A 26,590-nucleotide genomic window follows, 5' to 3' on the forward strand; every position below is an offset into this window, starting at 1 on the left:
TTTAGGTACCTCTAACCTCCCTGCCAGAGGAAGGCTTTCGGAAAGGCCAGGGCTTGAATCGCCCAGGTACCCTGCGAGTCAAATCGGGTAATAGGTTCTAAGTCTTGAATTAGTATTTAAATTAAATAATCCCCCACCTTCTACCAGAGGAAGTCTTTCGGAAAGGCCAGGGTGAATTTCACCCAGGTACCCTGCGGGACGATTCTGGTAGTTGGTTTTAGTCATTAAAAAGAGGCAAACGTTAAGCTACTGCAGCTCAAAGTCTCTATAATCTGGAAAGAAAAAAAAAAAAAAATCACCCTGTGTTTTTCAATCACCCTGTTTTGTTTACAATGGAAATTGACAGTTCGAAGTCTTTCCCAAAACACAGGCTTGACACGCAAACTGAATTTTCGGGACTTTGTTCCGTGATAACATATTTTTGTGTAATTTTACGGTTTTTCGCGATATCTAGGGGTGTTCGTAAGCATGGCAGATACGGAACAAATCGAAGACGACGAGGTGCAGGAGATACTGAAAACCGGAACCGATCTGCGCCAGTACGCGGCCCAGATCGAGAAGGAGTTTAAGGAGGTCGAAAATCGCTCGATCGATGATTACATCAAGGAAAGCCAAAACATTGCCAGTCTGCACAACCAGATCGGCAACACCTCGAGCATACTGGAGCGCATGGAATCGATGCTGATGGACATTCAGGACGCACTGAACAACATCAGCACCGAGATTACGTCGCTGCAGAAAAAGTCTGTCTCCATGTCGGTCCAGCTGACCAACCGGCAGTCGATCCGGGCGCAAATCTCACAGTTCGTCGAGGATATGGCGGTGCCGGAGGAGATGATTGCGTGCATCATGGAGACACCGGTCACGGAAAAGGAATTCATGACCCACCTGAACGAGCTTAACCACAAGCTGAATCTGATGAAGGAGCTAAACTTTCGCGAATCGAAATCCTCGCAAGACGTGAACGATGTGTTGCAGAAACTGAAGGTAAAGGCGATGAGCAAGCTGCGCCTCTACCTGATGGAGCAGATCTTCAAGTTCCGCAAACCGATGGCCAACTATCAGATCCCGCAGAACGCGATGCTAAAGTACAAGTTCTTCTTCGAGTTCATTCTCTCGAACGAACGGGCGGTGGCGCAAGAAATCTGCAACGAGTACGTCGATACGATGGGAAAAATTTACTACAGTTACTTTAAGAGCTATTCCACCCGGTTGGCGGCCTTAAAGTTCGAAGAAGCTGTCTCGAAGGACGATCTGATGGGATTGGACGATTCGGCGCCGAAGAGCATTTTCTCCAAGACGAGTTCGCTGAAAAACAAAAGCACGGTCTTTTCGATCGGCGATCGCGGCGAGGTACTTAACCAGCAGCTGGAGGCACCGATCATTGTGCCACACGCGCAGCAAAAGTCACGCTACGCGTACGAAGCGTTGTTCCGATCGGAGCAGTACGCGCTGGTCGATAATGCTTGCCGCGAGTATCTGTTTGTGACGGAATTTTTCGTCCTTCGCGGACAGCAGGCTCAGGATCTGTTCAATCAGATCATGGGGAAAACGACGGCACTGTTGATTGTAAGTGGTCCGGTCCGGTGGTGGTTCATGGTAAACGCATTCATCCACTTACGAATGATGTCCTTTCCGGCAGAAAAACTTGGAAGTTATCGTGCAAGATTGCTACGACACGATCGCCCTCTTTCTCTGCATTCAACTATGCCTGCGCTATCAACTTATGTGCCACAAGCGATGCGTTCCGGCATTAGATAGGTAAATATACCCTGGAACTCTGCTTTTTTTGTAGTCTCACCTGTTCGCTTTTAGATATTGGGACAATCTACAGGCCGTTATATGGCCACGGTTCGAGCAGGTGTTTCGCATGAACATCCAGAGCATTCTCGACTGCGATCCGACCAAGTTTCCCAAAGAAACGGGACCACACTATGTAAGCGGGATTCGCCAATTCATGTTAAACATGTAACCGGATTACTTTCCGTTTCCTCTGACAGATAACGCGCCGCTATGCTGAATTCTCCGCGGCCATCGTTGGAATCTCGGAAAACTTTCCCAACGAACTGGTAAGTCACCTGCTCCTGGAACTGCAGGAGGAAGTGAAGTGCTTTATGCTGCGCATGGCGGCCATTTTCACGTCGCGCAAAGAGCAACTGATCTACCTGATCAACAACTACGATCTGGTGCTGGGTGTGTTGATGGAGCGGACGCGCGACAACTCGAAGGAAGCGGAAGCGTTCCGGGAGCTGCTCAGCACGCGCAGTTCCGAGTATGTGGAGGAAATCTTGGCCCCCCATCTGGGCGGTATCGTGCAGTACGTGAAGGACTGTGAGCAGATGCGTGACAAGGAGCAAACGGAGGAACTGAAGCGCCACGAGCGCCGCGCGTTGCAGTTGGTGGCCAATTTTTCGGCCAACTGGAAGAAATCGCTCGAAGAGCTGAACCGGGAAGTGTTCCTCTCGTTTCCATCGCTCGTCACCGGCTCACAGTTGCTGCAACTGGCGTTGGCCCAGCTAGTGCAGTATTACCACAAGTTTTACAAGTTGCTGACACCGAACGCACGCGCCCAGCTGGTCAATATTCACGTGATAATGATCGAAATCAAAAAGTATAAGAGTAACTATTAAGTAGCGGTTAGGTTAGCAGTAGGGTAGCTTAGGGAATAGACACTGGTTTAGGATTCGAAATATTCTCAAGCATTCTCGACAGTCACTTGGGTGCGTACTTCATGTGCTTATTTATTTGCATAAAGCGGAAAAAGACATACATATAAACTTTCGGTGAAAACGCTCGATTCCCTTAAGGGTGGCACGTTACATTGCATGATCTTTCCGAACGGGCACGAGGGAGCAGCTGGGATTCCATTTAGTCTTCGTCTGTAAGTAGCATCTCCACCAGATCAGCACTGGCGCACTGGGAACCATCTAGCCGTTGCGGTGATCGCCAGCGCAGAAGGGTGGGAAGGAACACCAAGTGCGTTCGTGGATCTTTGCGATATGGACAATTCTGATCCTTCCAGCTGCGATGAAGAGTTCGGAGGGGTGCAATTCATGACATCATCATTACGAAGCATATTTATTGTTTGCGTTCATCGCCTCCAGCATACTCACAATGGGCGTTCGATTTCCACCGTGATGAAGTGGCTCTTTTCCGGGGCCGTCTCCAGGGCTTTAGCGACGACTGGTGCAGCTGAAGGGGTGCGATAAGAAGAGAGAATATTAGAGCTCATTAGCCGTACACAGCTCCGTGGGGAAACATTCATCCATGGTGACTATCTTATCTCCCCGAAAACCGATTGGTAAATAACCACGATTCTCCCACGGGAGTATCCTGCCCATCGTCTCCGACCCTGCTTACCCTGCACGCAGTACGGACACCAGCTTTCACCGTTTGCGTCCTTGTTACCGGTGAACAGGACGTGAACTGGTTCACCGCTGCTTTCCAGGCTTTCGGCCAGCTTCGTGAACTCCTCGTATCCCGTGACGTGATGTTTTACTACCATTCTTGCGAGACGGGCGATCGATGTGCGCATTCAGTAGATCGCGTGTGAGAGGGATCGAGACCCGGTATTTATGTTGTGCAATCCTGCGTCCGTTGCTAGCAACACTTCGACACTTTCGGATGGTAGCGGACGGTGGGTTGTTTTTATATCTCGCCGGAAACTGACAATCCGCGGACTTGCGCTTTGACCGACTCGCTTATTTTAACCTTTCGGGGGCCAGTAACTGTTTGAGCTGGGTTTTTGAACAACAATTAATTCGACATGGTTGAAGTTTACGTAAATTCATGTTAAATTTACTTTAAACGAATGAATTAGGTTGCTTTCTTCACAAAATGTTTGAAGCGATCGATCCCAGATAATGCAGATTCGAAGCAAAGCATAGCCTCGGTAAAGTACTCGACCTGGAAGACTAAACACTCTCATGCTCCACATGATCGCTGTCAAAAGGTATGTTTTCCTCCCCTTTCGAAGGGCACGTTTTGTTTCGTGGGTCTTGCTGCTGCCTTTGTCGTCCTCAGCCGGCAACGCGGATTGCGTAAATCGAGTGCAGTTTTCGATTGTTCCTACGGTCCGACGTCGTCTGCACACACGATGACCATCAGTGCTTTGTTACGCTCGCGCTGTTCGCTGGCCGCCGCCAAAACATTCCTGGAGGTAGGATCACGACGGACTGGAACCCTCGAACCGGTGTTCGGTTGCGAGATTATATAATGCTCATGGCTTACTTATTTCCTCCACTCAATCGCGTAGAATGTACGATCGTTCTCAAGCCCATCGCAGTTGGCGGAACACAAACCGCTGGAGAAGATCCGGAACATTGGCATTTCGGCGCACATCGACAGCGGCAAGACGACCCTGACCGAGCGCATCCTGTTCTACACCGGGCGCATCAAGCAGATGCACGAGGTCAAGGGTAAGGACAATGTGGGCGCCACGATGGACTCGATGGAGCTGGAGCGCCAGCGCGGCATTACGATCCAGTCGGCGGCCACCTATACGATCTGGAAGGATCACAACATCAACATCATCGACACGCCGGGCCATGTGGATTTCACGGTGGAAGTAGAACGCGCCTTGCGTGTCCTGGACGGGGCCATTCTTGTGCTGTGCAGTGTCGGTGGCGTCCAGAGTCAAACGCTCACCGTGAATCGGCAGATGAAGCGCTACAATGTGCCGTGTTTGGGGTTCATCAATAAGCTCGATCGGGCCGGTGCCAATCCGTACCGGGTGCTGGGACAGATGCGCTCTAAGCTGAACCATAATGCGGCCTTCGTTCAGCTACCGATCGGTGTCGAGAGCCACTGTAAGGGTGTGATCGATTTGGTGAAACAGAAGGCGCTCTACTTCGAGGAACCGTTTGGGTTGACGGTGCGAGAGGATGAAATTCCGGCCGATATGCGAGCGGAATGCACCGAACGACGGCAGGAGCTTATCGAGCATCTATCGAACGTGGACGAAGGGTTGGGCGAACTGTTCCTGGAGGAGAAAGTTCCCACCGAGCAGGATGTGATGGGAGCGATCCGGAGGGCCACTCTGAAGCGTGCCTTTACCCCGGTGCTCGTTGGGACGGCGTTGAAGAACAAGGGTGTGCAGCCCTTGCTCAATGCCGTCCTCGACTATCTGCCCCACCCCGGTGAGGTGGAAAACCTTGCACTGATCGAGAAGCGCGACAAGGAACCGCAGAAGGTGGTGCTGAATCCGGCGCGCGATGGCAAAGATCCGTTCGTGGGGCTAGCCTTCAAGCTGGAGGCGGGACGTTTCGGTCAACTGACGTACCTACGGTGCTATCAGGGAGTACTGCGCAAGGGCGATAATATCTTCAACAGTCGGACGGGCAAGAAGATCCGACTGGCTCGGCTGGTGCGGTTGCACTCCAACCAGATGGAAGATGTCACCGAAGTGTACGCCGGAGACATCTTTGCGCTGTTCGGTGTTGATTGTGCATCCGGCGACACGTTCGTCACCAACCCGAGCCTCGAACTGTCGATGGAATCGATCTACGTGCCCGACCCGGTCGTGTCGATGGCGATCAAGCCCACCAACTCGAAGGATCGCGACAACTTTGCCAAAGCGATCGCTCGCTTCACCAAAGAGGATCCCACGTTTCACTTCGAGTACGATGCGGACGTCAAGGAGACGCTCGTGTCGGGAATGGGCGAGTTGCACCTGGAAATCTACGCCCAACGGATGGAGCGTGAGTACAACTGTCCGGTGACGCTCGGTAAACCGAAGGTGGCCTTCAGGGAGACGCTGGTGGCACCGTGCGAGTTTGACTATCTGCACAAGAAGCAGTCGGGCGGCCAGGGACAGTTTGGGCGGGTTATCGGTATCCTGGAGCCGATGCCACCGTCCCAGAACACGACCATCGAGTTCACCGACGAAACGATCGGCACGAACATACCGAAACAGTTCATCCCGGGCATCGAGAAGGGCTTCCGGCAGATGGCCGAACGGGGCCTACTGTCGGGGCACAGGCTTTCCGGCATCAAGTTCCGGCTGCAGGACGGTGCCCACCACATCGTGGACTCGAGCGAGTTGGCGTTCATGCTGGCGGCGCAGAGCGCAGTCAAGAGTGTGTTCGAGAACGGGAGCTGGCAGATTCTCGAACCGATCATGATGGTGGAGGTCACGGCACCGGAAGAGTTCCAGGGCACGGTGATTGGCCAGCTCAACAAGCGGCACGGTATCATCACCGGGACCGAGGGGGCCGAGGGCTGGTTCACGGTGTACGCCGAGGTGCCACTGAACGATATGTTCGGGTACGCGGGCGAGCTGCGATCGAGCACGCAGGGCAAGGGCGAGTTCAGCATGGAGTACAGTCGCTACTCGCCCTGCATGCCGGAGGTGCAGGAGAAACTGGTGCACGAGTTCCAGGTGGCGCAGGGAGTGGTCGTCGATAAGAAGCAGAAGAAGAAAAACTAGACCCTCCGTGTGAACCAATAGCAGCGTTTTGTACATACTTCTGTTGCGGACTTTATGTTTAATATTTAAGGATATGTTGTAAGAGGCTGGAGCTACACCGGTGCGGTGTATCGAATAAAACAAACGCAACCGTGCTTTGAAGATCCAAATTAAGGTTTAACTGGGTACTCGGGGTCGACTGTATTTATTTCATTTAATTAGCTTTGTATCGCCCACGAATCCGCGGGGGATTCTCTTCGTAAAACGGTGTCTTAATGTCTATAAAAATGCCTTCACTTGTACCTATAATTGATGCACTGTTCTATCCATCCTACGGGCCAGGTTTCAACGGGAGGGCGGTCAGTTTTCGGTGTAAATTTCGGTTCAAAAACGGTTCTCTTGAAGGTAGTCTATTTTGTGTGTTAGCCAGGGTTGACGGGTCGATCGGACAAGAGTTCTGTTCGGTGTGCCGGAGGGATTTGTGTGCATGTGTGAGCATGTGTAATAGACATTGCACAGTGATATTTGTCTCTGGTTTGGCCAATCCTTTACCCATTCGCCCTGCCCTCATTACACTACACTTCTATTAACTCTACTTTCTACACCTGCGTCTCGGAAGCACCTTTGTCGCCGCCGCACCGTTTGGCACCGTTAGCGACGGGTGCCACGGACGAGTGCCAACGGTCGGCCGTGGTTCCGTCGGTGTTGCTAGTGGCACAGCGGCCATTGGTATTGCTGCTACTGGCGGTATTGTTGCTGCCGGAGCGTGAGTTCATCCAAAATTCTCGTTTCATTTTCTGCAAAATTAATTGATCGATCGTTTTAGATTATGTTTCTGGTAGCGCGGAGCAAAACGATCGCAACGGTGTGGGTAACTATGAGTAGCTACATTAGCGGAGAACTATGATCGTGCGAAGATCGTAAACTGTAGTCTTGCTTGTGCTCGCCGTAAGGACGATCAAAGCTGGGTGCTTCATAACTCTAGCTACAGCAGTTTGGAAGATTAGATTTCGGGAACCCAACATCAGACATTCTTGGCCTCCGTTAAGCCTAATGATACATTTTAGTAAATTATTTACTCCTAACAACACACACACAAAGTGCTATCCCTCAAGCCCTCAAGGGCCCATGCACGCAAGGTAATGTTGATGGCACGGGACTAGTTCTTTGCGTAGTGTTTCAGCACAATAAGTAAGTGAATTAATTTATGAGCTCCATAAGAACACGAGAACCTGCGTCACCAATTGCTGCTCGCTGGACAAAACTAACGAACGAACGAACGAACGAATGGCGTAACTACACATTCACCTACTTTTAAGCTACGGGTACGGACATCCAGAGGATTTAAATGCAATCACATCGGTGCAGTGTCCTTAAAATCTGCGGACGAGGGTTTTTGGCGCATTTTTTAAATGTTCTTCAGACTCTCGGTTACCGTCTGTGTATTGTGTATTGGGTTAGCCTGGTTAGCTTTGGGTTAAGATGGTGGCACAAAAAAGGATCAACACAGCGTGTGAAACCGTGCGAACAGTAGGTTACCAGTCTTTCATAGAAATTGAGTAGATGCACACATACAGACACACACACACGCACGCAGGATGCGGAAAAGGACCTTAGACCTGTGTCTTGCGCTGCTGACTCAACGGACGACCGGTATCGTCCAGCTCGTCTTCTTCGCGCATGGTCGACAGCCTTTTGTCGCTTTCGTTCGCCTTCGATCTGCAAGTAGGAAAAGGATCATCACAAAGAGAGGATCGCACCCTGACCTCTTCTAGGACCTTACAGTTGTTGCGTGGAGGGTTGCTTTTTCGTAAACAGCACGTTGCAATTGTTGACCTGCTTCCAGATCGTGCTGCGGTTCACTTCCTCCGATATGTTGATTTTGGTCTGCTCACCCAACGCTCCGCCGTTCTCGAGTGGCAGCTGCAAATTGTCGGTCGAGTGTTGGCCAGAGTCCTGCGGGCGAGTGGGACAGGGGGAGTGCATCGAAAACGGGGTTAGGAAACGGTGCGGCCCTCGTGTCGGGTGTGTCGGTCGGTCGCGAACAGCTCGTGTGGTGGTGGTTGGTGTCTTTAATTCCACGGTTATTGTGTCCCGCAGTGGTGGTAAACGTGCAGTTTGAACGAAGCACCGTGCGTTAACGAGAAGCAGAGGATTGCGTAGATGGTTGAGAAGAAAACAGCGAAGCGACAGGCATCACTCGGAATTAATGTTCAGCAAACGGCATGCAGAAACGAAACATTGGCGGTTACTTTTTAGTGGTTAAATAAACACGCATTGGTAGTAAGAGGCTTAGTGATCGGTAACGATGATTTGTGTTCGCTGTGCTGTTAGTAGAGTACGATTTTCCTGCCGACGAGAAAAGACACAGAAAACGGTCAAGGTAGAGTAGTAGTAACGGAACGATGCCGCGACGGTGTGGTCTAACATTTTCTTTGTGTTATTTTCAGCTGTGCGGTGCAATAAGGTTACATACATTGAAAGGACCGCTTTTTGGGGTAACTAAAAACAAACTCATATTCAGATGATCGCGGGAAGGCGGGTCCCGTCTAATGGAATGGTTATGTTTCGAATGATAGAATGCGCATGAGAAACGGTCGAATTTTGGAGCTTTATTTCATACGGGTTTGGTTCGGATGCCGGTTTGGTTGTAGTGTTTGGAAATGAGAAAACGAACTAGCTTATAGACATGTTGAATGTTGGTAAAACTAAAGCCTTCTCCACGAGTCCTCAGTTGTAACCTCCGTGGTGCGGATAGGAACTTAACAAAGGAACTTATATCTAAACGATTGGGCGCTTCCGACGGACTGTTACTTTTGGGCGCGGCATAAAGCATGTAAGTTGTTGGTTTAGCTGTTTTGGGTGGGGATGATTTATTCAGCAATACTTCAGCAGCTTTACAGAAGAAGAATGAACTAATTATTAAATTATTAAAACCACAGAATTAGTCAGTGTTAAACAGGGCGTAACGGTTGCAGTGTAACATAACGGAAGTTACAGAAAAACGAAACCATCTGGGTGCGTTTAATACGAAACCGATCATCCAATATGTAGTCTGTGTGTTTCTGTGTATGGTAGCTGTATTCCGACGGTAGTCTGTAGTTCTTAAACTAAAGCTATTTGGGGAAGTGGGAGCCAACAAAAATTATCTACTTCACGCGATCGTCCGAATCGTCCGGGGGCTAGGAAAACATCGCGTTGGAATGCGCGTCCCGAAAGGTGCACAACATCGCAACGGTGCAGAGTAAAGCTTGAGTGAATACATGAACTACAAAACATACGGCCGGCAAACGAAGCGAATAAAATTGTACTAGAAGAGGAGCACTGTGGCCAAAACTACAAGCTAACTAATTGACTAACTACGGACAGCGAAAGACAGTGGCCAAGTGGCGAAGGCCAAGGTCGGCACAATGCAGCGGAAGCATCGGCGTCGGCGGGAAATTTGGGGGGTTTTGCGGGGGCAAGCGGCCACAGCGTTACTAGCTATTGGGGTTGGTGGTGAAGTTGTTGGTGCTGTTCGATTTGTTCGTCTGTTCGGCCACTTTGGTAACACTGATCGTGGTCACGGGTGGCTGGACCGGTTTCTGGCCGACACAGCAACCGATCAGCCGCCGATAGAATCCCACCTCGCCATCCTCGAGCTGGTGCAGGTCGTCCGCCCGGGCCCGCTTCGTCATCTCCGGCATGATGTCGTCCAGGATCGTGAGCTCGCGCTTGGTGAAGATGTAATCGAGCGACTTCCGCACGCCAATCATCACGACCAGCATCAGCGGGAACAGGATCGAGGTGACGGAGAAGGACTTGATCAGCCACAGCACGGTGAAGCAGGCGAGCTGGATCATCGTAAATAGATGGACGCGTCTTATTGGCACCTATTGGGGAACGCAGGAAGCGTCGGGTTAGTGTTGGGAACGACTGTGACCCCGACATTCGGGTCCTCGGGCCAAACGAGGGTCGCAAACCTGTCGCAAGAACATATAGTCCGGCTGGTACTTGGCCGGCATCAGCATGATCAGCAGACGATCGAAGAACTGCAGCCCCTTGAGGGCCGAGACGCCCATGTACAGGAACACGCCGTACAGCACGGGCATGGGAATGTGTGAGAGGAGCGGTGTCAGCAGCACCGAGCACCCGATCGTCAGAAAGATCAGGATGTGGGTGACGCGCTGCTCGCGTACACCGATAAACTGTGGCTTCTCGCCGGGGGCCGCCGTTTCCGACTCCTCCTTGAGGGAATTGACGTGGTTAATACTGAGCACGGTGGCCGCCACGAACCTACAAAACACAGCACATGGATGAGTGGGACTTCTGGAGGAGACCTCGGCGTCCTGAGTCATCACTACCTACCATGGCAGACCCATAACGGTGCAGATCTGTATCAAGCAGGACAGCACGAACAGATCGAGATGGTAGCCGCAGCCCTTGTTGAGTTTGTGTTCCTTCCTATTGATTATCACAGCCGTAATTTGTTGATCCATGAATATCAGTATCGTGCCGAGCAGGGCGGGCAGGATGGCGAGGGCCGACGACCAGGCCGGGTTGCTCTCGTGGAACGGCATAATGATCCAGCCCCGGTCCGGGATGGTGCGCTTGAACTCGTTCGGCACGTCCAGTTTCGGCGTGGCGACTCGCGTAAAGAAGTCCAGCAGCGTCATCGAGAAGATCGCGATTGTCACGGAGAAATCGCTGATGAACTGGCGAACCACGGCCGGGAAGAACAGCGCGTTCTTGAAGTCCTTCAGTATGACGGAGATGATGTACGTGCCGATAAACAGCACGATCGACATCAGGAAGACATCCGACACGAACTCGGTCTTATCGCAATCACTCCCGGTGAGGGTTCCGTTCAGTGTCTGTGAATCGGAGTTAGTCGCGTCGCGGTGAGAGGTGCCATTCTCGCTTCCTTTTTGTGCCGTTCGAGCTCACTTACCTTGCAGGTGCCGAGACCGTACTGAGACCACTGGTGAATAGCCTCCGGGGTGAGCGTGTGGCCAGCCGGTGGCAGACACGAGCAATCGAACCGTCCACCGGCCGTGTTGAGCGGAAACTCCTTCCCGATGTGCAGCACGTTCTCGATTGCCTTGTAGATGAAGATCACGGCGATCAGGCAGGCAAAGTTCTCTTCCGTGAAGCGCGTAATGTAGCACACGAGAGCACTGGCATCGACGGCCACCAGCACGAAGAGGATGATGGCGATCCAGGTGCCGATCCAGAAGCGAAACGTCAGATAGTCCCAACCGACCTGCAGACAAAAGTCGTACACGATCGTCTCAAACACCAGGACGGGCCCGGTCGAGCCGAGGATGGTGAGCGGTTGGCCGGAGAAAAACCCGTACCCGATGCCACACACGAACCCGGCCACCAGCGACTCCATGGCGGCAATGTTGTTCCCGGTGGCCGTCCCGAGCAACCCACCGAACGTGATGATCGGCGACAGACAGGCAAAGTACAGGAAGATCCACGAGGCGACGCACTGCATCGACAGACCGTCCTTAAAGTCGGACGCATAGAATGGCACCTTTCGCTTCAGATCGTTGATGAGGCCACCGAAGAGGCGCCCGGACCGCGACAGGCCGGACTCTTCCCGCTGCCGCTGCTCCTCCAGCTCTTCGTCGATCTCTTCCTTCGGGTTCTTTTCCGGCGGCCGCTTGCGAACCTCCTGCGACGGTATCGCCGCCGGTGGCTCTATCCGGATCGAGGGATCCCACTCGCCCGGCGGCAGCACCGTAACGGCATCCAGAAACTCGTCGATACCGGCCAGCAGGTGTTCGCGCTTCTTCGCACGGTACGCCACCTCGTGGAAGATCTCGTCCGACATTAGCGTGGCCATCGCGCGCCCTATCTCGTGGAAGCTCCCGTGGCTACCGGGTGGTCCCAGCAGGATGAAGATAAACCTGTCGGCGAGTGGGCAGGGAAAGGCGTGATCCGGTCGGCCGGTCTGGGCAGCTCAGCCGCCACTTACCTGGTCGGAACGGGCACTTCGGTCAGATCGCCCATCACCGAGGCGGAATTGAGGCGCAGAAACGCCGACAGCGTCTTGTCGAGGAAGTCCACCTCGCCCACGAGAATGTTGCTGGCCTCGGCCCCGGGTGGGATTTTGCGCATAAAGTGGGTGTTGCTCTTGTGTTCACCGTTCTGCAGCTCGCCCGAGCTGGCGTTCCGCGGCATCGACACGTTGCTCGGACTTTGCGCAAGGTTTTCTCCTGCGAGGTGCGAGGGAAAGGACCGACCGATTAACACACCGTACGCTGGCCGTGCAGAAAAGCTGTGGTGCGGCGTCGACGGCGCGGTAGCGCGGGCGCGCGCGGCTCATCGACGTGGGTGAGTGAGAAGAAGCGGTTTGATTGTTCTGTGTTCCGAGGATACTACGAGGATAGCAGATTACTTTACACAACTCTACTAACAAATACTTGTAATGTGTTACATAAATCAATCGAACTACTGGCCGCTGACCGGCCGGAAGTTCACCAGGACGCTCCTGGGTGATAACAATGAGAGGCATTAGGAAGCCGTTAGCTAGCGCATGCGGTGCAGTGAGTGAAGTGATCGTCATCAGTGCTCGGTATGAATAACGGTATCTGGTAATTAGAAACAGTTCTACTGCTACGCAACACTTATAGGTGGAAAGCATGTGTCAATAGTGATTACTTGCTACGTGGCTTGATGGTGCGCAGGTGATACAGGTGATGGTCAATCTAAAAAAAGGGACGACTAGCCCTGGAAGCCAGACCAGAAATTGTTTGAATAAATTAAATAATTCTTCTTCCTGATGTTACCATTCCCACAATTGCCGGAGGTCCGCTCGGGTAGACCCATAATTTTGAAGGAAACGTGAGCTGGGGTCCCGGGTACATCCGGGCCAGCGGGCACTCTGGTAAATTAGGCCATCCCGTTTTATGGGATGCCATGCAATGCGTACCGCAGCGGCATGTCAATTGTTAATTAGAACAATTGGTCGTTTTTTTACGTGGCCGCCATGAAAACAAGGAAAAACCTTTCCTTTTCAACTGAATCGACGCGGGGGGACTGATAATCGGTGGTTATCGATCGCGCGACCACAGCGAAACGGTGGCAGCCCGCGGGGTCAGGATAAATTGCAGGTGAAAAGTTCCGACCATTCTCCGACGGCATGCTCAAATAACTACGTCAAAACATGCAACACACGCCGGACACGCTTCACACATTGTTTCACAAGTTGGCCCATAAAAGCTTTTCGTACAGAACCGGCGGAAAAGTGCAGCACTTTCCATTCGGAACCGCCTTTCTGTCCGTCTGTGTGTGTGCGTGTGAAGGTGCCGGCGTTTCGCGCAATTTCGCACCAAACAACTTTATATGAATCATAAAAGAGCGAACGAAAGACGAAAAAAAACAAACGCTCAAATCTACTCGAAAACGACATTTCCGGTGGGACTACAGGAAATGGGATGTGTGTTTCTGTGTGTGTTGGTCGGTGCGGAACGATAAGCTAAACGAACGAAAGAACGAACGGTGAAGCATTCAGCCTTATGGTGGCGTTATGTAGGGCATAACGCACACGTGAGAGAAAGGGAAAGAGAGAAGGAGCTTTATCTTTTCTGTCTCTTTTGCTACGTCGTGCACTGTGGTGGTGGCCGATGGCTAGAACTAAAACGGGGAGCCTGGTACGGGAAAGGGGGGGAGGAGAACGGGGCATAGCATAAGATGGGAAGTTCATTTACCGGCGGCCCTTCCGGGCACGGTCAAGTGTTTGCTGTTGCCGTTGTTGCCGTTGTTGCTGGCCGATTTGTTGGGCGCGTTCGTTGGGTTGCTGCCATTGCTAGTGGCACCACTACTCGGCGGACTCGGGTTAGTATTTGTGGGCTCCTCCACTGGAATTAAGCGATCGGATACGGATGTTTGGTCTACTAGCGGGATGTTTCCTGTGGCAATCTGGCCACGTGGTAGTCCTACTACGCGAATCTAATGTACAGTTTGGTGCCGAACAAAAGCGCCACAACCAGACGAGCCAGATTGAACCCAATTCTTATCCTAATGAACCATGAAACCATCCTGCCCCGAATGAATATGGGACGACAGAGTAAATTAAGAATATTATTAATCCTACTCTGATCCCCGGGGTCGACCCCGGGATCAGAGTGGGACTTAAGAATCCAACAGTCAATGACTCTAAGTTTTCCACAGTGATCCCTAAACGAACCAAGGACAACCTACACAATGATGTGTATGAATTTCGATGGAACAATAATGCTGAAAAACACGGCTACTCTACGGTACAACATCGGAAAGTTGTGAAGTATATGAAGATGGAGATGAGGATACTTTCGGAGTCTTTAATAACTTTGTTTGGCGCAAACTCAATGGATAGAACCGAAGGCGAATGGCGCATGGTTCACATGACAGCAAGTGGTGAGATAAGGTGAGATGAGATGGTGAGTAATGGAAAAAGGTGAAAATTCAAACGAGTTTAAAGACACATCAATCTAGAGCCCAAAGAACAGGCGACCGACAGTAGTAGGCTCTAGTAGGCTGGGGCAGTGCGCTCAAACAGACAAGTGGAGCAACATGACACATCGAGACTGGAGAAGACTTTGCACAGTCAAGAAAAATAGAAAAGTAAACAAAAAGTCTTCAAACAAGAGAACACTAACATCGAGTAGATCGAAAGAGAAGTGGAGAGTAAGAAAGAGAGAGAGTGAGAAGATCACGACAACACAGAAAGATATCACGTCAAAGAGAGAATGCGAATTAAAAAATCTATTCTGGTGCACCTTTTCCCGCAGCGGAACCGGCCTGTGTTGATGCGCCGGCATGGAACCAGGTGGTAACGGTGGATCCGGCTCCACTGCCTCCGCCGCCGCCACCACCAACCGCCGGACCAGTGCCTCCGTGGGAAGCCGTAGGCGAAATGTCATCTGCGCCCAGGAACGGACCGTGGGTTATGAAAGAGTGGAAAATGTTGACGTTTATTTACCTCACCAAGTGCCAGCCGGAGCCGGAGAAGAAGAAGCCGAAAGAGAAGAGAGTAGAAAGAAGCACGGGGAGAAGCCCAGCCTCGGGGCTACGCTTCAGGTGACAAGCACCGGTTAGCGAACATAACCAGGTTTCGGTTTATGGGTATTCATCACCGAGGCCGAGAAGGAAGGCCACATCCGTTTTCCTTCGGATAAGACGGCTTAATGACCGATTCGAAACCGTGTTGCTCGTTAAAATACTTTCAACTTTCCTTGTAGATGGAACGGCCTCAAGGACGAGCAAGCGAGTGATGAAATTAGAACCGACTCGGAATTCGACAACCCACAACGATCGGTGATCCTGGCGAATGGAGGCGCATGGTGCTCGGTAAATTTCGAGCCATATCAAGCATCTCCAGCGGTCGTTGTTGGTGAATCGTTAGCATTTACTACACAAACGACGAATATTAACGGAACGGAATGAGGATTATAATGACACGACATATTGTAGGGCAGTTGATCCCATCACCATTTTTTTAGCAATACACGCCAAGCTTTCGGACCACGACAGGCGTCCGAGCGAGTTAACTGGGGTCTCTTACACACTACAGAGCACTGTACAGCTTAGAGCGCCTACATTAGACTACTGCTCGGGAAGCTTAGCCATCACCGTCGGAAGCAGAACGGGGCGGCGGAGAGCAACACAGGAATGGGGCAAGGTCCTGCGAGGTGTTTGGGTACCTGTTGGCAGTGCTAGATAGTGACCCCGCTGGTCTTTGCTACCGCAGAGGAGGGCCGTTTGCGGCGACGGTGCCGGTGCGGGCTCGAACTCTTCGTGCATGGCCGACGGTGCCGACGAAACGACGTGCATTGGGAATGAGTTGGCCGAGCCGATGCTCTTGCTGGTGGATGATCGTGGCATATCTGAGAAGGTATGAAGGTATCGGTATGGGTATCGGCGTGGTGTGTGCTGTCTGAAACGATCGCATCAGCCCCATCAGTGCTGCCGGCCAGTGAGCCAGTGTTGGTGGTCGTGTAGATTGCATTCCTGGCGTTGGTCGAACGGCCCTTATGGCCCTCGTAAAGCTTCTCTAGGACTCGAGGTCAAACTCACTTCTCGATTCCCTCCGGGTATCCCATCAAAGGTCCGAAAGACGGAAGTATAAAGGGACACAGAAGGAGAGAGAGGGACCACCGGTGCCCGGCGACCCAGGTACTTACTCTTGGACGAGGAGTGATTCTTGCCGATGTCCGCCAGCGAGCGGATCAGCGGCAGCCGGTTCTTCTTGTTGGCGAACTCGTGCTGGTGTTTGTGGCGTTTGAGCAGCGCATCGACCACCTTGTCGCGCGCCTCCACCGGCAGCGTGCCCGAGTTGACCATGTTCTCGCACACCAGCTCCGCGATCTGCTCCAGGCCGGACGCCTCCAGGTCCAGCATGACGGTCCCGTTGAGCAGCAGACTGCGCAGCTCGAACAGCGAGTGCAGCGAGAGGGTGGCCACGTGCGGTTTCGACCACCGGTTGCCGCCCTCTTCGACGTCCTCCTCGAACTTGACCCAGCGCGCCGTCTCCTTCCACGCCATCTCGTCGCCCTCCTTTACCAGCTCCTCCATCTCGGAGAACAGCGGGTGCGACTCGTGCTGGCCACTGCCGTCGCCTTCGCCCACCTCACCACCCAGGATGAAATGGACTCTTTGTGCGGGAGGCGTAACTGTGTGGGAAAGAATCAACAACCTCCTGTCAGTTAACGGAATCAACGTCCACGGAATTTGTTGGGCTTTTGCCCAATTTTCTTCGAAAACAACTCGAAAATTGACAGAAGCTTAACACACATACACACCAAACATAGAGAGAGAGAGAGAGAGAACGAGAGAGAGAGCAAAAAAGAGCGAGAGAGAATGTGTGTGTGTGTTGGATGAAGCCGAATGGCGCATGATGAAGGTGACCGGGTCCAGCCCAACCGACACAGAGGGCCATGCGAAAACGTCACGATTTTCGTGGCGTGGCCGAAAATCTAATCGCCCCAACCGACGGCCAACGGTGCAATAAGTGTCAGAAAGACAAATAAATAATAATTTATATCCGGCCATCGGCCGATGGCTGCATTTCGATGGATTGATGGGCAAAGTTATCGGTTCAATAACGCGGCGCACCGTGGCGCGATTGCCGGCGTGATTGAGCTGATGATGGTACGATGATCGTCCGCTGGTCCGGCCGACCGAAAGGTGAACAATTACTTTGCGTGATCAAAGCAAAAGTTTTGTTTTGACGCTTCGCGGCGCATAATGTGAGGCTGTTGGTGGCATGATTGAGTGATGAGTTTGAACGGTTGCTCCTGTTTTTGTTTCACAATAAAAATAAAAATAATAGAGACCGGAAAACGGGATGGCAGAAAGATCATCGGTCACACACAGAAAAGCATGCAGAAAACCTTGCCAAGAGCGGATTCCCGCCGAGCCGAGCGGCTCGGCAAGCTAAACTTTCTTACAAGATTCGCCCTCCTCAACGATGCTGATTCTTCGTTGGGTAACGATGTGCGGTTTCGGAACGACTATTTCGGCATTTTGGGTGGCGGATCGACGGGGCCGATCGGTGCGAAATAGCCGTAGTTATTGGGAAGGGAAAAGTATTTGATTTATAATTACAACAGGTTCCGCTACAATGAAGCCGGTGATGTTTGAGACTGTGAGAACCGAAAAATAAGGACGAATTTTGAATTTTGTTGCCGAAAGCGCTTTTTACACATTTTTTCGGGATCTTGTGGTGCCGAATTGTTGTTGCCGATCCGAAAAGGGAACCAATGCGCCACTACAATGATGCGATGCGTCATGCAACAACGAGCCCGTCTCGTGACTTACCTGGCCGGTCGGATTCTGTCTCGGTGCCGGATCGGTCGCCATTTTCGCGGCTCGCCTGGTGGTGCTGTTTGTGCCGGCGACGCTGCGAATGTCGCCGCGACGAGCCCGGAATGTGGACGCCCACGAAGACACTGTGCGCTCGGTGTCCTGCAACGAGAGAGAGAGAGAGAGCGTTAATTATGCATGATGCTTTAATGTGCCCCAGTTTCAGGATGTGCCCTTCCGTTCCCTAAGTAACGCAACGGCACTGGAGTAGTAACCGTACAGCAATCGGATCATCGATTGATTTTAGGTTTATCAATCGCCGACATGTGCCCGCCTCTCGACGGTCGCCGTTTACGCAGCCGGTCGCCACTCAACCGAGCCAATCAGCCCCGCTGTTTGCCGAACCCTTGCGAAGGGCGAGTGCGTTGTAAGACACGGAATCGAACATGCCGCAACCACAGCAAACAGTACGTGGCTGTGGCCCGAGGGACATCCGTGTAAATTACGTGTGATGGCGACGTGGTAATTTCTGCCAATCATCTGCGCGTTTCCCACGGATACTTACCCTCATAGTCCTGATCCGCCGGGAAGGTTCGGTTTTTGAGCCGCGGGTCTATGGGGGCCTCCTCGTCAACGCCAACAGCGTGATCCATCATCCAAGGTCTGCAAAGCGAGAGATACAGAGTGTCGATTAGTGGGTTGTCGATGGGCACAGAAATTGAAACCCAAATCAGCTGCAGCGGCCCAAACTAGCGGGGCATTTCATCACAAGAGGAAGCCACCGTTGGCCATTGAAATTATAAAAATATTAAATTCAATAGACGCCGGACGCCATTAGGGTGCCCATGCCAGCGGAACAATAGGAACCGAGTGAATCACTTCATTTAAACGCAATTCCAGCCACCATGGCCATGTTTTACCTTCCAATGTTCGGTTCGACCCACTCCCGCTCACTGCCAACCGGTGACTGGTTTTGTTTTTGCATGCCCCAGCGACCAGCTTTTGGGGGGCCCCCCCGTGGAGGGTGAATCGGTCAGGGTCACCGGTCCCGCCGTCTCGTGGTGAGGCGAGTCGTTCGTCATTATTACAGCCGCCTTTTTGTGTCGCATCTGTGGCGAGCTTTGGCGAACAGAAGACGCCACGCTGGTGGCCATTCAATCTGATAAGGACCACTTCCGCTCATTGTGGCCGGCCGGTGAAGTGGCAGGGCACCCGTGAGTGACAAGTGACGGCATCCTCTTGTCAATTAATGGAAACGCAGAAAGGCATACCGACAACGACGACGACGACCGAGACGACGGCGGATGGATCCGGTCTCGAGTCGGAAGCACCGCGTGGAAAAGATGCATCAGATCGGTGGTCGTCGCCCCTCAATGGTAGCGACTTTCTTCCCGACGAAATGCACACACTTTTATGGAAGTTAAGTATGAAGTGTCAGAGATTGCGGTCATTAGGCCTGTTAGGCCTCCTACGGATAGTGTGCAGAGTAGACCAGACCATAAATATTCATATTACGGCGATCGGGCGCTGCAGTGATCTATCGCTGCCGCGGGCGGCACGTTTGTTGCGTGTCGGTTCACATCGACGCCCGGAAAACGTTTAGCGTTTAGCGGAAGGCGCATCGCAACGCATGCAAATGCATCATCACTATCACGGCAAACCGACCGATAACAGTCGGTGATGAGAAGCGGAAAGCGACAGTGGCATTGTTGGAATAATCAGATTAAGTGGCCTTCCCTCGCGTGCCATATGCAATGCCCGGCCCTATCTGTTACCCGCCTGGCTATCGGGGAAACATCTTTCGGTACGCGGTAAGTGGTGTCGTTGCAACGGATACTGCCCGATCACTTCCCAATGGTGTTTGGCAAATAAATCATTTAATCTTTTTCAATTTCTCGTGTCAAGGTTTGAAGTAGCGACGGCTTAGCCCTTTAGCTTAGGCACGTGGCCGATAGCACAGGAAGTGGCCATCATCGTTAATGTCCCCGTGTTTCGCACCCATTACGGACGCTTTGATCGATGCAAATTTGTCACACATTCATAATTCATATAGTCCCTTCAGGAGACATTCTTGGAATATTTAAACGCACTTCACTACGCTTCTGGTGAAGGTGATTAAAGCGACGGCACGATGGGTGGACACAGTCAATTTGCATATTCGGTCCCGTCGGTGCTCGGTTGGAAACAGGGACCCGCCGCAGGATACCGGGCCGGGCACAGATTGTGCTCTAGTTCCGCGCGATCGGTGTCAGCAGTCAACAGGCCCCCGCGAGCCACGTATTTACCGAACGAGTTCTCGGGGCTATAAAAGAGAGCAAATACCCAGCCGCCAGTGCACAACAGGTGTGCCGGTGCACTCTTGCAAAACAGGGGCCGGCAACACCACAAGGCACATTCTACTACAGCATCACAACGCAGCAGCAACAACGCAACGGAAATTGGTTCCGATTGCAGGGTTCGCTCCGGGGTTCGACATGACGATCGAGAACCCCCGTTCGAGATTAGGATCAACTTTTTATTGATTTACAACCCTGACGGGTGCGAACAAATCTGTAACGGGTCGGTTTCGCCTTGATAGCCGAGGGCCCGGTTCGCTGAAACCTCGGCAGCTGATAATGTGCCCTACTCTCGGTCCCAAGTCCCACGCGGAGTACACGCGCCGTCCGGAGTCAGACATTAAACATCGAATTATCATGCCATTAATTCAGCCTCCGCGGACGTCAGCAGCCATGTGGAATCATTGTTCCGACAGGAATGTGCGATGTGACTGTGTGTGGCCGCCAGCTCGATCGTTCGCAAATCCACTACCTTTCTGACAGCTCGATCGAATCCATCGCCATGCTGCGTCTCACACGTATTACACTGGACACGACACACACTTTAGCAGCAGTCAGTGGTTGAGGACGCACTCCCGGGATGTGACACGATCAGGGCACTGGGCCATCGACTGGCCAACGACAAACTATCACGGACCCTGGGCGCGAACTATTGCACTTTTCGCTACCGACGATTGTCACTCTAGAAAGATTTAGATAATGTAACGATGGCGATTACACCCGGACCGGACGGGAATGCCCCAGATAGAGCGCAAGAGAGTGAGAGAAGGGAACGGTGAGTGTCACATTATAAATCGCTTGAACACTTTGTTCAACAACACAGAGCAGTAAAAGCTTCCTCGCTTCCGCCGAACGCGGCACTCGGGCTGCGACCGGAACGTCTCGGGTGTTCCGAGACCGACAGCGGTCCGTTCTTATCGCTCGAGAAGTCAACGAGCACGACGACGACGACGACGGAGACGACGACCAACACTGTCACCAGCATTGATCTTTGTTCTTGGCGGCGCCTTCGCCTTGGCGATAGAGGCCGATTCATCTTGGCCGCGGCTCCGGAGATTACGGACCTGCGGCCGGATCCAAAGTGCGTTCCGGGAAGCTGTACGTGGGCTCGCCCCTAGCAACAACAATCGATCGTTATTCGATTGTTTCACGCTGGGGGATCCTCACGCTCTGACGTAGCATCGAATGGATACATTCGAGCTACGTCAGAGTTCCAGTTCGAGCGGGATTCACCTGGCTGGAGCCGGAACTGGCGCTGGTAAGGGCAACGGTAGTCGGTAAAGGTGATCTTCAAAAGAGCCCACAAAAAACCCAAACCCGTTCCCCGAGCCCGGGATTGGCCGGTTTACATTTCGGATGCCCCATTACGTGCCATTGACGTTCGCCCGGAGGTTATTATCGTAAATGAGCCCCACAATCGACGGGGAAACACGCCGCGGGGTGGATTGGAACCAGTTTGCCGAACCCCGGTCGGGTCCAGTTTTGGCGCCATCTTTCTCAATGTCACCCGTCTGCAACAGACACGCACGGAGCGAGGGTCGTGCAATTGTGGACCTATCATTCAGGTTGATCCACCCTGAGGGCCGCCGGCTTTAGACCTTGCCCTATTTCCGCCACCACATTTCGATTACCAACGATCACGCACGACAGTGCCTTGGTGTGTGTGGGTTGAAGTGGGTCGATCGAGAAAGCAAAACGCAAAGCCGTGGCCGGGGCCACGACGACCGGGATATGCAAAACGCGGTGCGCATCGCGCACAAAAGGTGAATGGCTTGGTTTGAACTGCTTCTTTTCGCGGTCCGTCCGTCTGGGCAATTACGCGGAAGACGGCGGCCGCGGACCGAGGACGCCCCTTGTTTACCGCACGGTTCGATCCGTTGGCGCAATGTTTTGTCGCGATGCTGTTGCCGCGAGGACCGACGGTTGGTGTCAAACATATGGCGCCAGCATGATGGTGTTTGGTTTGTTGGCCACTTCTTCCGCCACACGCCTTGGTGGGTTGGGTTCCGCACAGTTCACTGACCGGCCGCCGGCGGAGTGTGTCTACTCGAGCATGGCGCGGCGGTATGCTTATTTCCGCGATGCGCCTCGCGCCAGTGTGGCTCCAGAATGGTCGCCACAAACCGCACATTGTAGCAGTTCCGGGCAGCATTTGGCAAGCTGCCACGGGGGGAGTGTCATAACGTTTGCGCTGGGTTGCAACACTATCCGGGCCTTTCAACAGGTTCCCAGACTCGTTGGGACTCGGGTCGTCGAGTTTCACCCGACTCGTTTGGGTCGTTATGGCGAAGCTGTGAAAGTATGGCCGGAATTCTAATCACCGGGCAGTCCGGGAATGAGTTGCCAACATTGCTCGCCCAACGACTCGCAGCACGTTCTGGAAGAAGTCCGAGTGGTGTCATCGTCGTGATTCATTGGCCTCGAGTCACTTTACGTGTTCGTCGAGCAGACTCCATTTGGCGACGTTTCATTGTTCAGTACCCGGCCCAGTCCAGTTGTGGGTTAATAGTTTTGTGCACAATCATATTGCAACCGGACCGGGTGGTGGCAATCCAATTATGGTCCACCGGCACGCCAAATGTGACACTCCGTTGGCTCCGTCCTTTGGAGGGGGTTTGCGCCCGCTCATTAGTGCAGCGGAATAAAAGTCCAGTGAATCGGGTGGAACGCAACCCACCATCACCACCACCGTCAGCGCACACGCAATGCTAATGGCATTGCGCGATGAGCCACGCCGAGTGAATCACGCACGCAAAGAAGCACGTTGGCAAACAGAGAGACTTTCGCCTCGAGTTGCGCCATTGCGCCCTGTTGAATGTCGTCGTCGTTGTCTTCGCCACCGCCGACTGGGTAAATGCACTTACGGGACCTGACCAGGGCCAATGCAAACATACCACGGCCAACGACCGATCATATTACGGGGCCGCCCAGCTCGCGTTACGCGCCCGGAACGCTGCGGATCTTGTTACGGCCCCCCTCCCCTTTAATCGCCAAACGCCGTGTATTTTTGTGGCCACGGTCAACTTTCCTTCTCTCTCGCTCTCTTTGGGCCTCTTTTTCGCTCGCCACGATCGACTCTGGCTGTGGTTGACCGAACGCGACCCCCCCCGCCGCTTATCTGTCGAACGCTTCCGGTACCGCGAATGCCACACAGTTCTTCGACAGTCCGCGCCTAGGAGAGACTTACGAAGCATTGCGCCGCCGCATCGACGTGGACATTAAAGTTTAGTGAGCATATTTTAACTGCTCGCTCGAGCATAAAATTCCGGGTGAAAGTACGGCCCCCCCCGGCAGTCGTTAAAACTTTCCCATTAAAACTCGGGCTGTGTGTCCTCAATCGCGCAATGTTATGCGCAAATATCTGGTCCACGGTGGCGTCTTTCGGGCGCCTTGAAACGCCTGGCGCAGATCATCGTAAATCCGTTTACAAATCCACGCCGGCGGGTTACCGGATCGGATGCGGTTCGGCCAGAGAGATTCATCTTTGATTTCAATCAACGCCGTTATATTTTTAGCACCGGTGTGGAGTCGGACTCGGAATGTAAATAAGGGTTAGTGAACCTGCTTGCATTGCCACCCCGAGAGTGACTCCCAAGAGCACCGAGCACCAGCATAAATAATGATCACATGTTCCTGGCCGGACTGGAGGAAGCAATTTACCCTAATTTCGGGCGCATCCGTTTTGCGTCGTCAGGTCACTTGTCGGGACCGCCCTTCGGTCGGTCCGCGGTAACTTACCGTTGAGAGCGATACCGACGCTTGGCTGTATCCTTCATGCTCGGAATTGTTTTTCTGACTTTACACCTGAAACTGCTTCAAGTTGCCTTTTACGAGAAAAAGGGGGCAACTCACAATCGATGGAACATGCCACCGAGGACAACACACTCTGTAGGAACTGCTTCCTCGCCCTACCAGTAATTCACGGGGCCGTACACTAACGATTTGGCACACTCCCGGCACACTCACTCGGTCTTGATTGTAATTGAAGGATATCGCGACACACGATGCTGCCGGGTGGCCTTCGGTTGCCGAGGATCAAACACAGTGGCCACCAATCAGCCCAACCATCAGCCAGCCACTGTCATTACCCGCATTTCGCAACACCCAAGGACACGCGGGGCCCGCGTGGCCACAACCTTGTGCAACGCTACTCCACTCCGCTCACTTCCAGAATGTCCCGGATTTGGGTCAAATGTTGAGGTTGAGTAGAGTTTGGGGGAACTACGCGCTTCCCGTCCCGAAAACCCTTCGGCGGGAGTGAGATTTTCACCGATGGACATTCAATGGTTGTCCCACTTTTTCATTCTCCCGTCGGGGCCGGAGAACGGCGCGTTCAAAATGGAAGACATCAAAGAACGGCGAAGGGAACGGCCCGCGAGTCACCCTTCTGGATGCCGCCGCCGACGACGACGCCGAGGGCAAGGGACTTTCTTTCGCACTCCCTTTGTGCTGACTCCACACAAAGACACGTCTCCGTCTCGCGGTCACCGTCGGTCTTGCGCCCACGACGCAGACATGGCTTCGGACGGGGGATTTTCCAATTCGGTTCGATTGGCACCGTGGCCTCACGGGCTAGGGATTTTCCACCACGGAGCGAACGGATTTTACTACCGAGTTACCACGCACTGGGCCGCCAAGCCGACCAACCGACCGAGTGCCGCGTGCCGAACCGAACGAAGTACTACTCTCGACTAAGCTCCCGACGAGACCGTTGTCGCCATGTGCGTCGTCTGGCGGCGATGGGGTTTCTTTATGCTGCGCACAGCCCCGTCCGTCGAGCGCTTCGGAACGGGTTGGCATCCAGCGGGTGGGTTTGTTGATGGCAGGCAGGGAAGGGGCAGCCGGCCAGCCGGCCGGCCGGGCATGGGCGAGCGCCGTCGCGTAAAGACAGCGGAAGACGGCGAAGAAAATAACATGCCTCTGGATGGGCGGACCAACGGCCAGACAGTGCGTGACCGGCGTTAGGCTGCGGATCGGAATGGGGTCTATTTTTAATCTTTTCAATAATTTGGTCAACCATGGAAGCCCTTAGTACAGGTCTGATAATTTATTTTGTTACTAAATGTAAGTCCTAATGGATTAAACCCAAATCTTCGATTCCAAAAGAATGACTATTGGCCACAGTTTCGGACGATGAAAATCCAGAAAGACAGATTTAAATAATTTCACCCTAAATTTGCACAAAACTCGCATTGACCCCCCCGTGATGTTAAGGTCACCTGAAGTCTAGATTACGGGCCCAATGGGCCGGGTGTCGCAAATTTAGTCACCGACTGTAGTCGTGCCGTTAAATGGACCGGTGCTGGTGTTGGTGACTATCAAACGGACAGCGGAACACACACAGCCAAACGTCCGGCCGGGTGTGTAGATGTGACTGGGTCGAAGGATCAGGTGTTGCTGCCTGTTCTGGGAGGGCGCGTTCCGCGGCCACGCGCACGCATCGCGCCGATGTGGGGTGTGGTGGCCAGAGGGCGTTGGTGCGATTGCGAGGGCGCCGCTGAAATGATAGTGTTTCAAGCCAGCCACCCAGTCAGTCCGTGTGTGTGTATGGGTGCGACCGTGCTGGACGACGACGGAATCATATGGCACCGCACAGGGTGGTCCAGCGAGCGCGGCCTGCGGTTCCGGTTTCGACGGGTTCAGTTATTGGCAAATAAATTGGATGCTCGGGACAGTTTCTGGAGGCGGACGCGTCACTGAATCTGACTTCAAATTACGATTCCAAAAAGGATTTGGCTTTGGAAATACTTTCCCAATCATCGGAAATGGCTGATGACCCTTTCGAAAAATGCATTCGAAAGAAGGACGTCCCGTGAACAGCGCTTATCAATATTCGATGTAAGAACGGCGGAAAGTTCCGGATTACCTGGGGGATTACCGCGAACGTCATTCACAACTCTTAACACTCCGTCGTCCCCGTTTTCGGACGTTTCGGGCCACGATTCGGCCAATTAGGCCGTCCTGTCGCGCCGTGGGAGCCGTAATGGGCAAATCATAAGGTGCGCGCTGGGAAGCTGACAGTTCGGAGTTTCCCCCCTGGCCTCGGACGCCGTCTACTGATAAGGCCAAAAATAAT

The 26,590-nt window shown here is 52.9% G+C and overlaps 4 protein-coding genes across 5 annotated transcripts; 2 read left to right on the forward strand and 2 right to left on the reverse strand.

The window, feature by feature from the left end:
• Positions 1-385: 385 nt before the first annotated feature.
• On the forward strand, positions 386-2,701 carry LOC128271569 (vacuolar protein sorting-associated protein 52 homolog). Its single transcript, XM_053009151.1, has 4 exons — positions 386-1,569; positions 1,643-1,761; positions 1,816-1,936; positions 2,001-2,701. Exons 1-4 carry the CDS (start codon positions 469-471, stop codon positions 2,628-2,630), a joined length of 1,971 nt encoding a protein of 656 aa, XP_052865111.1. The 5' UTR covers positions 386-468; the 3' UTR covers positions 2,631-2,701.
• Positions 2,702-2,729: 28 nt separating this feature from the next.
• Positions 2,730-3,618, reverse strand: LOC128271570 (thioredoxin domain-containing protein 17). Its single transcript, XM_053009152.1, has 3 exons — positions 3,361-3,618; positions 3,114-3,192; positions 2,730-3,022 (listed from the first exon to the last, which is right to left on the reverse strand). Exons 1-3 carry the CDS (start codon positions 3,533-3,535, stop codon positions 2,869-2,871), a joined length of 408 nt encoding a protein of 135 aa, XP_052865112.1. The 5' UTR covers positions 3,536-3,618; the 3' UTR covers positions 2,730-2,868.
• Positions 3,619-3,983: 365 nt separating this feature from the next.
• Positions 3,984-6,570, forward strand: LOC128274323 (elongation factor G, mitochondrial). Its single transcript, XM_053012477.1, has 2 exons — positions 3,984-4,159; positions 4,256-6,570. Exons 1-2 carry the CDS (start codon positions 4,097-4,099, stop codon positions 6,425-6,427), a joined length of 2,235 nt encoding a protein of 744 aa, XP_052868437.1. The 5' UTR covers positions 3,984-4,096; the 3' UTR covers positions 6,428-6,570.
• Positions 6,571-6,900: 330 nt separating this feature from the next.
• LOC128274324 (electroneutral sodium bicarbonate exchanger 1) lies at positions 6,901-24,290 on the reverse strand. 2 transcript variants are annotated; one of them, XM_053012478.1, is made up of 15 exons: positions 24,253-24,290; positions 18,744-18,841; positions 18,194-18,340; positions 17,824-17,886; positions 16,558-17,046; positions 16,078-16,260; positions 14,104-14,253; positions 12,369-12,609; positions 11,337-12,300; positions 10,754-11,259; positions 10,369-10,681; positions 10,033-10,278; positions 8,190-8,362; positions 8,026-8,125; positions 6,901-7,203 (listed from the first exon to the last, which is right to left on the reverse strand). In XM_053012478.1, the coding sequence occupies exons 1-15, from the start codon at positions 24,288-24,290 to the stop codon at positions 7,006-7,008; spliced, it is 3,909 nt and encodes a 1,302-aa protein (XP_052868438.1). In that variant the 3' UTR covers positions 6,901-7,005. The 2 variants fall into 2 exon arrangements, with proteins under 2 accessions (XP_052868438.1, XP_052868439.1); XM_053012479.1 differs by lacking the exon at positions 17,824-17,886.
• Positions 24,291-26,590: the final 2,300 nt, after the last annotated feature.

This window comes from Anopheles cruzii, chromosome 3 (assembly GCF_943734635.1).
Source record: "Anopheles cruzii chromosome 3, idAnoCruzAS_RS32_06, whole genome shotgun sequence".
NCBI lineage: Eukaryota > Metazoa > Arthropoda > Insecta > Diptera > Culicidae > Anopheles > Anopheles cruzii.